This window comes from Barbus barbus, assembly GCF_936440315.1.
Source record: "Barbus barbus genome assembly, chromosome: 40".
In the NCBI taxonomy this organism is placed as follows: Eukaryota; Metazoa; Chordata; class Actinopteri; order Cypriniformes; family Cyprinidae; genus Barbus; species Barbus barbus.
The window spans coordinates 14,702,790-14,714,386 of NC_136718.1; the positions used below are offsets into that span (position 1 = coordinate 14,702,790).

The 11,597-nt window shown below is 37.3% G+C and overlaps 1 protein-coding gene across 1 annotated transcript; it reads right to left on the reverse strand.

Annotated features, from left to right (window-relative positions):
• Positions 1-1,339: 1,339 nt before the first annotated feature.
• On the reverse strand, positions 1,340-11,107 carry LOC306859306 (carboxy-terminal domain RNA polymerase II polypeptide A small phosphatase 2-like). The gene is made up of 7 exons (XM_079400283.1): positions 10,437-11,107; positions 5,925-6,076; positions 5,392-5,493; positions 5,134-5,190; positions 4,467-4,559; positions 4,095-4,280; positions 1,340-2,684 (listed from the first exon to the last, which is right to left on the reverse strand). Exons 1-7 carry the CDS (start codon positions 10,495-10,497, stop codon positions 2,559-2,561), a joined length of 777 nt encoding a protein of 258 aa, XP_079256409.1. The 5' UTR covers positions 10,498-11,107; the 3' UTR covers positions 1,340-2,558.
• Positions 11,108-11,597: the final 490 nt, after the last annotated feature.

The window sequence follows — 11,597 nt, forward strand, 5'->3', positions numbered from 1 at the left end:
TGCCCCTAGTGGTCAGAACAAGGATGTACAAGTTACCTGTAAGATGATTTGAAACTATTTAATATGTATGATGCACCCTATTTGATATCAAACAGCTTCAGAATGAATGTTATTTTAGGCCAAGGAATCTGAATGCTTGTTTTGTGGTGTTTCATCATTCAGATGTGGATGTGTCTTGAATTGGAATGTTATTTACATGCTGTTTGAATTCTGTGCAGCTATGTACAGTTGGGCAAAAAAGTATTTAGTCAGCCACCAATTGTGCAAGTTCTCCCACTTAAAAATATGAGAGAGGCCTGTAATTTTCATCATAGGTACACTTCAACTATGAGAGACAGAATGGGGGGAAAGAATCCAGGAAATCACATTGTAGGATTTCTAATGAATTAATTGGTAAATTCCTTACAAGCAAGATTTCTGGTAACTTCTTTAAGAGGCTCCTCTGTCCTCCACTCGTTACCTGTATTAATGGCACCTGTTTGAACTCATCTTATCGTCCACAACCTCAAACAGTCACACTCCAAACTCCACTATGGCCAAGACCAAAGAGCTGTCGAAGGACACCAGAAACAAAATTGTAGACCTGCACCAGGCTGGGAAGACTGAATCTGCAATAGGCAAGCAGCTTGGTGTGAAGAAATCAACTGTGGGAGCAATTATTAGAAAATGGAAGACATACAAGACCACTGATAATCTCCCTCGATCTGGGGCTCCACGCAAGATCTCACTCCGTGGGGTCAAAATGATCACAAGAACGGTGAGCAAAAATCCCAGAACCACACGGGGGGACCTAGTGAATGACCTGCAGAGAGCTGGGACCAAAGTAACAAAGGCTACCATCAGTAACACACTACGCCGCCAGGGACTCAAATCCTGCAGTGCCAGACGTGTCCCCCTGCTTAAGCCAGTACATATCCAGGCCCGTCTGAAGTTTGCTAGAGAGCATTTGGATGATCCAGAAGAGGATTGGGAGAATGTCATATGGTCAGATGAAACCAAAATATAACTTTTTGGTAAAAACTCAACTCGTCGTGTTTGGAGGAGAAAGAATCCTGAGTTGATGAACTTTTGTTATTGACCAAATACTTATTTTCCACCATAATTTGCAAATTAATTCATTAGAAATCCTACAATGTGATTTCCTGGATTCTTTCCTCCCATTCTGTCTCTCATAGTTGAAGTGTACCTATGATGAAAATTACAGGCCTCTCTCATCTTTTTAAGTGGGAGAACTTGCACAATTGGTGGCTGACTAAATACTTTTTTGCCCAACTGTGTAAGGTTATTACTATTAATAATAGCTTACAGTGGATCTGTAAGACAATACGCAGACAACATTTAAATGTTTCACAGAAAAATTTATTGTTGCAAATACAAAAGTCAAAAACGTGGCAACAAATCTTTTCAGGGCATTTTTTTTAAAACAAAAGACAATAATCTGCCCCCTTTTTTTTATAAAACATGGCCATTTTGAATATTTGTGCTACAGTAAAAACAACTTATAAAAACATGATCATGTTTAAATAATATAAGATGAAATACAGAGGTGGAGCGTGTGGTCTGTGTCGACAGACAGTATCATACAAAGATGGACAATTCAAGTTCAACCAAATATACACATAGATGACAGTACAAGTAATTGCCTGCATAAATACAGCAGAGAGAAAGACCATTACTGAACAAGATAAATCTCTTTGGTTCATTCTGTGGTGTTAATTCTGCCTCTCGCGTATCATAAAACCCCATCATGTACACTTGAAGCAGACATAAGGCCACTTTAAGATTGAATACAGGAAGTGTCAAGATAAGCATGTAGTTGTAATTCACATAAAACAGTGTTGAAAACATGTATTTTTATGTAATGCCTTAACACACCTCAGCAACAGTAAAAAAAACCTGCCGTTTAAACAAGGCCTTGTGTAAAGTAATAAGACTAATCGGAAACAAGGATGAATGAGGGCTTGATGTCACATTTGCATTTATGGAAAACATATGCATGGCATGTTGGATAAGACGATGTGTATTCCTGTGGCATTTTTCGCCTGAATCTGGAATACATTAGAAACACTAGTTTTTCTTTAAAGTATGAATATGAATGTTGAAGATTAAAAAGTGTGAGGTTGAGTTCAGGTAGGACTTTGCATAGAAAGACTGGCCTGAAAGTTTATTGTGCTTTATGTTATTTGCTGAGCTGTATAACATAATTGCAGATTACGGATGACCTGCCCTGTTTTAATCTCCCAAATAATGTCATTTTAAATGTAAAAAAAATGCTAATAACAAAAAATAGAAAAGTGAAAAAGGAATATAAAATCTGTAAATTGTTATTGCAAAATTCAAGCTCGACGACTGAGACAAAGCTGGCTTCTGTTCAAACTGTTTAAGGTCCTCAAACCTTGTAGCAGAACCGCATATACTTTGTGCTGAGCAGAATTATGAGCTTTCGTGTTTGTTTTCAGGTCAGAAGGCGGAGTCTCCTGTCATATGAGCCGCTCGTGTGTGATTGGCAGTCAGTGCTACACAACATGGAGGTTTGCCCTGGTCTGGTGGTGTAGGGATTATGGACACCTGAGTTGTTCGAGTCTGCTGTAGACATCATCAGCCTGACTTAACTCTTCAAATACTGGGATGAGGTGAAGCAGCTCAGTGTCCTCTGAATCATCAAACCAGGACAGTACAGGAACCTGTTAAAGGCACAGAGGTTATTTATTATATGCCACTCCTTTTAGTTTATGTATTTTAAAAGCATGGAGATAATTTTAGATGGTGGTACATCAATAATTTGTTACATATACTGTAGGGCCCAATAGTCTGCAATGAAAATATTCTAAATATAATTTGAATCAAAGACATGGTAAAATTTGTCAATATAATTTCAAATGTTCAGCTTTTATACATTTGTTAATATACACATGACATTTGATAAGACTAATATATATATATAGAATGTTTCTATAACACACATAATACATACATTAGCGTTCAAAAATGTGTAATTTAATTTTTTTGTTTTTTTTATGCTCAGTGCTGCTATTTATGTTCAATAATGTCAAATATTATTACAATTACAAATAACTTTTCTATTAAAATTTATTTACATTTTTGCCATCGCATCCTGTAACAGCAGAGCCAAATTTACAGTAGCCATTACAAAACAAGAACAGCATTTCTTTGAAACAGAAATATTTTATAACATTGTCTTTACTGTGATTTTTGATTAGTTTAACGTATCCTTGCTGACTAAAAAGTATTGACTTCTTTAAAAAAAATTCAGTTCCCAAACTTTTGAATGGCAGTATATATACATATACTGTATAAGAGACTTTTGGACCCTACTGTAGATATGTCAAATACAGCAAAAATAAGTAGTTGTTAAAGGGTTAGTTCACCCCAAAATAAAAATTCTTTCATTAATTACTCACCATCATGTCGTTCCAAACCTGTAAGCTTTCTGACCCTGCATACACAGCAATGCAACTGACATGTTCAAGGCCCAGAAAGATAGTAAGGACATTGTTAAAATAGTCCATGTGACATCAGTGGTTCAACCTTAATTTTATGAAGCTACGAGAATACTTTGTGCGTAAAGAAAACAAAATAAATTTATTCAACAATTTCTTCTCTTCCGTGTCAAGTCTTCGATGCACATTCACGACAGTACCACGACACATCCGGGCCCTACGTCAGAACGCCAGCTCCTGCATCAGCAACATCACATGTGTGTCGTGGTACTGTCATGAATGCGCAGCAGAGACTGACATGGAAGAGAAGAATTGTTGAATGAAGTCTGTGAGGGTTTTTTTGTTGTCTCGTAGCCTTCTAAAATTAAGGTTGAACCACTGATGTTACTTGGACAATGTCCTTACTACCTTTCTGGGCCTATGCAGGGTCAGAAAGCACTCAGATTGAATTAAAAGCATCTTAATTTGTGTTCCAAAGATTAACAAAGGTTTTACAAGTTTGGAACAGCATGGCACTAACTAATAACAGAATTTTCATTTTTGGGTGAACTAACCCTTTAAATAGCAAGAGGGAAAATCTAAAAGGCAGGCTTTAACAAAAAAGCTAAATAGCGACAGGACAGTGAAACCCACAGCATTCTCGGGGTGGAAGATGTAGGAGGCAGGGGAGTTGTCCAGGATCAGGGTTTTGTGGAGCTCACGGCCGAGGCGACTCAGGTCTTTAACATAGCAGCCTTGATAGAAGACGCAAGATTCACGGAAGAGGCGTGTGCGGAACACGCCACACTGATCCAGCAGGTCAGTCACAGGGTCTGCATACTAACACCGCCATGAATGAGGACAAGGAGGGATGGGTTAAGGAAACTTTGTTACTGGAGAAGAAAATAAATCTAACACTACAGAAGCATAGCTCTATAACACTAACTGACCAGCACTAGTGAGGAATATAATAATAATAATAATTCTATTTCCCAAAGCTCCCAATGAAATGTGATGTCTGAATACCTTAGCAAGGCTAGCAGTGAACAGAACACATTCAAACAGTTCTCCCATCCTCTGGAGAAACTCATCCACGTACGGCCTCTTCAACACATACACCTAAAACACAGATGGGTTCGTTGTTGTTTATGTGACTAATGATTTTAATTTACCATTCAAATGTAGAGTCTTTATAGTTGCAACATTCTGTATATAAAGTGAATCACAAAATGCTCTGTAGGTCCATCTAGTGTTGTCGCTCATAGCCTCCTCCTGAAACAAGTAACCAAGAATAGGCCGTACTAGTGGGAACTAACCTATCCTGGATTACTTGAACCAGGCAGAGGCCAAATGCAGATTTTCTGTGAAAAGTTGACGAGAAACAAAGGTTTTAATGCAAATTCAATCTCCTAGTTTTAAAAACTATAAGAAAAAATATTCTGGCTGTACTGCTTGTTGTTGTGTTCATCTCAAATTTTTTTGAGAAAAATAAATGAATTAATGTGCTGGGATGTCACAATCTGAAGTGTTGTTCTCACATCAGTCCAGCAGATGGGGCTCATCATTCACTTTTAAATATACAACAACATCTCCACTCTCTCCTCAGGCCCAAGTCCTGCACAATTCAAGTCAGTGCGCACTGGCAGGGGATTACTGCTGTTTCTCACATACACAAACATTTATCAGATCTCACCTGGTGTGTGGTCCCCTCAATCTCCACAGGCACAATGAAATCTGCATTGCTTATTGGCTACAAAAACACAATGTGGATACGGTTAAAACACAGTTATTAACGGTTATTAACGCAGCTGTTTGCATGCAAATAATTGTTTACATACAATAATTACTGTACAGCTAATATTTACTATATGCACCTATTCTTAGTTACAGTTTGAAGCTCCTTAAAATGACAAATTTACAATATCAACCACTGTTAATAACTTGGGTGTACCTTAAAGGAGCTATGCACCAGTGTTTCATCCAGATCTATGACCACACAGATCTTCCCCTGGTCCTGAGAGGTCACTGCTGGCAGTAGACACTCTCCTGGTATCTACAGATAAGACGTAACAGATCAATATTTTTTATTTCCTAATCATGTGGGCTTGTAACTCAGTCAAACGACCAAAAGAAAAATTGCATTGCCCCTTCATTGTCTAAACAGTATATTTAATTTTACACATCCAGATTATAATACATAATTATAATTTCATATGGAAAATTTTTATTTTTAGTAGCCACACACACACTTGAAATAATATTAAAATAGTTATTTTATACATAGTAATATTTTCTTAATAAAACAATTTGACAATGTACAGTTGTTAATTTACTTTTTTTTTTTGTGAAATGACAATTTAACGATGGGCTGTTACTTCTAGTTAATCCTTAAAATGTTTCTTTCTTTATTTGTTTCATGTTTCAATGATACAAAATAAACTAGAACAAAAGAGTGACAGTGTTGATTAATGGTTACTATAATACTTTGGCAATGGTCCCATTGTCCTCAGGCGCTAGCAAGGCATCATGGGTAGGTGATGTTGGCAGTTGGGCATCTTGAGCTCGAAGGCAACAGATGAGCTTTTTGAAGATATTCCTACTCCCAGGTTTCTGAGGCGAGCTTTTATTCACCTGATCTGTTTGAACACAATAAAGCAATTTTCTCAAAAAGCATAATTTGCATATATTAGTCCCGCTGATAATTGTATTGCATAAACGTAGCATAAAAAGGCTCATGTTGCGTGGTTTATAAACAATCCCACTTGAATCCCACTAAGTGCTACTGTCAAACCCCACCCAGAGCGCATTAGTAAATGTTAATAAATATTTTCAAATGAACCACTTTAGTCTCCGATAGATGACAAACAGAAACTTAAATTCACGTTTGCCAGTCAGCTAGATACATCTGCATCAAATGCACCACTGAGGCTTGACCGAGCTCTTAAATAATTCAGAGCACTGGAATGAAATGTATGTTTTCGTCAGTAAATACGGCACCTATCAACATCAAAATGACCAAATGCTCAGTCGCCCCTCTCCAGAGATGGCACACGTTGTAAAGAAACAGAAAATCTGTTTTAAATGAGACTGCTGGCCACGGCTGGTATATGTTATATAATCTCAGAGGGCGGGAAACCCACGCATTTCAGCTGTACCTTCGGAGCAAAACATACACACACTCTAACGCACTCACACACGGCTCCTGCCATTTCATCACAGGAGAGTCTGGCAGAAACAAGACCTAAAGTCTTGTAGCCACAGAAATAAGAGCTGTTTTGTAACACGACATCTGTAGAGGGCTTTGTTGTGCATTACCAAGGGGCTCCTAGCATATTTAGGGGGCTTCTGCATACTTTTCCTTGCAAATATCTGAATCTAAGTGAAACATGATTTTGTTCAGACATGCCTGTTGAGATTCCCAAGAAGAAGAAAAATGGACACAAAAACTCTCGCAGCATGAAAGTGCGCCATGCAATGATTACAATCTGTTTTTTATTGCTATGGTGATGTAACTTCAGTACTACTCTTTTTTTTTTTTCTCAGCTAAAGAAATTGACCGTGATGATGAACAGGGGCTGATCCCAGGCATCTTTGCCCCCTCTGGTTCCCAATGGGAGCTTATGTAGCCATAGGAATCATCTTATGTAACATACGAGCAGCATGTACAGCAGAGGGAGGATGAGAGAAAATGGCCTCCTTCGTCATCATTTACTCTGTGCTGTATTTGCCCATCTGTACACTCGCTGATAACGCCCTGCTTAACAAAAAGACTCAGGAAATGGAGTACAAGGAAAGTGTATCCATGAATTCAAATGCACTTTCTTGAAAACATTTTTGACACGAGGATGGAGCGATACTGCTGAGCATTTAGAGCGGACTGGAAAGGGTGTTTTGTTAAGGACCGTCAAAGGTTCTGCTAGAAGCTTTTAAGTGGTCAGGGTTTCTAGCTATTACACTTCTGCTCAGACCTAATCCAATGAGATTGTGTGTGTGTGCTTTTTAATCAATTTACCAAAAAACTGTTTAACTGCTGAATAAAAGAAACCTTATAATTTCATCCTCAGTGAATTGTCATCTATTTTTCTAGATTATAAAGATCTCCAAGGTGAATTAAATGGCAAGCACGGATTTGAGTTTCAAGGGTTTGTAACAGGAATTGTGTGTAACAGGAGTCTAAGGCATCTGTTAAGAAAACAACAAGGTCTTATTATTTGTTTCTCTCAGTTGTGTTGCATGTATCTAATAGGTGAAGATCAGAAAACTCTGGTTTAACAGCAGCAATGTTTTCCTAGACTAAATGTCTTAGATTTGCTCAAACCAGTTTTACACATATCGTATTATCAATACATATGGAAGCTATTTTTCAGGCATTCAGATTGCTGTCTGAGCACTAATCTAAACATGATTCCAATGCATTCAAGTCTCTCAAAATTGTGTATCTGATTAAAAAAATATTCTTAGAATGAAAATTCACTGAAAATTCACACATATAGTGACTTAAGTGATCATCACGTCTGATTTAATATTTTTTTATTTGATGATTTTCAGATTATCTTCTACCTGAGTGCATATTTTTTTATTTCAAATATTTAATATATAACTGCAATTTTCTGTATGTCTAATTTGCTATCATTAATTTGCTTTATGTACTGTATATATTGGCTTTATATAGGCAGGCTGTCAGCCTTATCTCTACATATCAGCTTCAGTATCCGTTGCTGAAAAACATCCGTACTGGATAACCTTCATATTTAAACTAAGCATTGCTTTTATTGCCTCTCTTTATGAATTGCATTTTGATGTTATGATGTACATTAAACTAAACCACAGCTGGATACCGATGGATATTCAGCTAATGACAAAATGAGACATAACTGTCTACATTATAAATTTCTAAAATTGAATCCTTGCTTGATGCGAATACCAATTTATTCTACAAACTCATTTAATCTAATTCCACAAGGTTATATAGCAAAGATATACAAAACTTCACATAAACATTGCAGACATTCTCAGCATTTGGTATATGGTTTAGGGGTCAATGCCGTGACTTGTACAGATCTATTAAATTGCTCAAAAACACTTTAATAAATGCTGAATGATTTATATGAATTAACATTATTTTGATATTTTATTGTGAAGTTTAAGATCAAAAATGTCTACATAGCGTAGCTGTGTAAAAATAATTTCATTAAAAGGATTACATTCTTGAAAAAACAATTGGTAGTAATTGTAAATAAATATTTGTTATGGTTTCTTAAAAATAATAATATTTGAAAAAATGCTGACAGACAAATCAAAGTCAGTGTGGCATAACAAGCAGGAAGCCATTTTGTTGTCATGTCAAGATACCAAGGACCCTTTTAGACCCTGACAAGTGTGAATTATAGCCATTTAGTTTCTTTAAAAATACATTATATATGCATTTTTGACCTTTTTAAGCATTTTTTTATATTTATGACTCAAATTCATTATATTTTTACCTTGAAAAACATCTTTGAAAATGTTTTTGAATTTAGTACACTCACATGCTGCCTGAAAAGAAACTATTTCAGTACTTTTTACTGGGTTACACCACTTGATAGTTTCAGACTTAGTCTGTATATTTGCATAAAATGGTATAAAATGATTTTCAAACCATCATAAATACAAAGTGTATGTCTTAGAAGCTAATCAGCACGTTTTAAACTATACTGGTAAACTGATTTAACCTTCAAATATTATTATCTTACATACATATATGCACATCCCAAACACCATCATTTCTGAGAGTGTTTGCTGTTATAGCCACAAACTAAAAACTGCACACTTTATGCCAGCGAGTACAAACTGAGTTCAAGGGGTCTTCAAGGAAATTGTGCAGACTGGGCTTGGCTATTTTCCCAACATTATGGCTGCTCGTAATTCACTAATCCAGAGATCGTAAACATCTGAAATAATACCCTAATTGACATCAGTGAAGTACGGCCATAGTAGTACGACCGGTGTTTATATCGTTTTAGAGTCAGATCTGTAATAAGCGCATATTTACAAGAGTCGCGATAAACACCGGTACGAACTGCGCGTCAAAACAGTGAGCCCGACAGGTAGTATATAAGGGGTTTCAAAATGATTACTATGTAATTTTCCGCATAACAATGTGGCCTTTCCTCGTTAAACGTCTAGATAAGGCCTTCATTAAGCGTAAGGTTAGCTCGTGTAATCGTAGCGTCGCGCGGCAGATGGAGGGCGTGTGCTGAGGGGCGTGTTGTGCATTCCAGCGCGGCACCTTGCGCTCTCCATTACCCCGATGTTTTTCTACATTTCAACTCGATGTTTTGTGTAGTTTTACTTCGGTAGGAGTGTGAGATGTGCTAGTGTAGGGAAGTCGATTAAACAGAAAATGTTTTGGCAACACAATCTGCATAAGCTCAAAACAACATGTCATTCAAATTATCCGTTAACCAAACGATCGTCGACAAAAGAGGAAACAACACGCAACACGAATGAACTCGGTCGGATTGGTTACATGTTTAAATAACATCAGAATCACATCTATCGTGTAAAGGAACGATAAATAATACATACTTTATTATTATACCCCAATGAGCCCAAATAAAAAGAAAAAAACATTACAGAGAGAACAACGTCAACGTTTTCTACACGTCGTCTGAAAAAAAAAACATTAACGTTACGTAAACATTCAGCAATGCCTTACTGCAACAGCAAAGCATGTACGTGGTAAAATAAGTTAAACATGTATTCCTCTTTATTAAACTATACACAAAACATGTCGCCGTGCGGAGCGGAATTCGTTAAATTTAAACGGTTTAAACTGAACGAATTCCGCTCGCGACCGTGACATGTCAGTCAGCTCGATTTGACAAATAACTGTCACAGCGCGAGCGTCGAACACGTTCGAACAGCGCGACGCGATAACGCCAGACAGAGAATATGTGACCAGAAAGAGTTGACAGCGCTAAAACATCAACGTTAGCATGTGAGAGCGTTGCCTACCTGTTTTCGAAGACAACCGAGAATCCTCTCTCTGCACTTGAGTGATGATAGAACTTTCCATCTAACAAACGCACAGCCCTCAACGTCCAACCGACCTTTTCCAGCGACAAACAGTCGGTCCGCATTTAGTGGCATTAAAAGCTAGCGAGGCTTGAAATGAATAATTTCCGTTCGCGCAAAAATATCTCAAACCTACGGCGACAAAATATTTTGATATTTATTTATTCCCGCCTTCTATTATCTTCCACATGGGAGGGGCATGCCACTTTGTTTTGTTTTCTCTTATCTATTAATTTCTAGGCTTCGCGTCTCGGTTTACTTTATCGCTTGTATATTTATCCATAGCCCCCTCGAGTCTAGGTAAAGCCTTCACTTTTTCTCCAACAACATGGAGAATCCAGGCGAAAGAAGAAAAACAACCGAGGACATGGGGCAAGGACGGTTTCAAGTTCCCCTTACTACAGATAAACAACCCCGTAGCTGGGCTATATCCAAAATAGTATTTTTTTAAATGACACGACCAATTCGCTCAGAAGTCAAATTTAAGACGATAAGACGCGAAAGTAGACGATAACTGATGATTTTTATGTTTTTCCGCGTGTTGTTTTGCTTCGGACGGACTCGCAGGGGCGCCTTGAAACAGCTGGTTGTTTCGGATTGGATCTGCAGGAAGTGGGAGTAGCTGAAGCATTCTTCTGTTCTGCACACTCCACACCGAAAACATTCCAGTGCTGGTTTTGTCGCGAATCAGTAGTCAGAAGCGGTCGTGTTAAATCTAAATTGCAGTGGCGGAATGCTAATTTAATAATGAGGAAATTGCAAAGGAAATGAGTAATGCGATTGAACGGGTAATATTTGAAAAAATCTCAGGTTTTAAAAATGCATCACACCTGATCCACCTAATCATTTTTCTACTGAGCCTCCTCAACATCATTGTAGTTGTGATGATGATAAAGTGGATTAATTAAGGCTATATACTGATCAGTTCAAAATATCTGTGTTATCATTGCAGAATTCGAGTAACCTGCAGATTCTGTGCCAAAAAAAACGTAAAATTATAAGACAATGATTCATAAAGTGGCATTTTAGTGTGTTCATTAACAAATAAATAAATTAGAGCACAGTCAAGTTATTAAATTATTATTCAAAGTCGTTTATGTA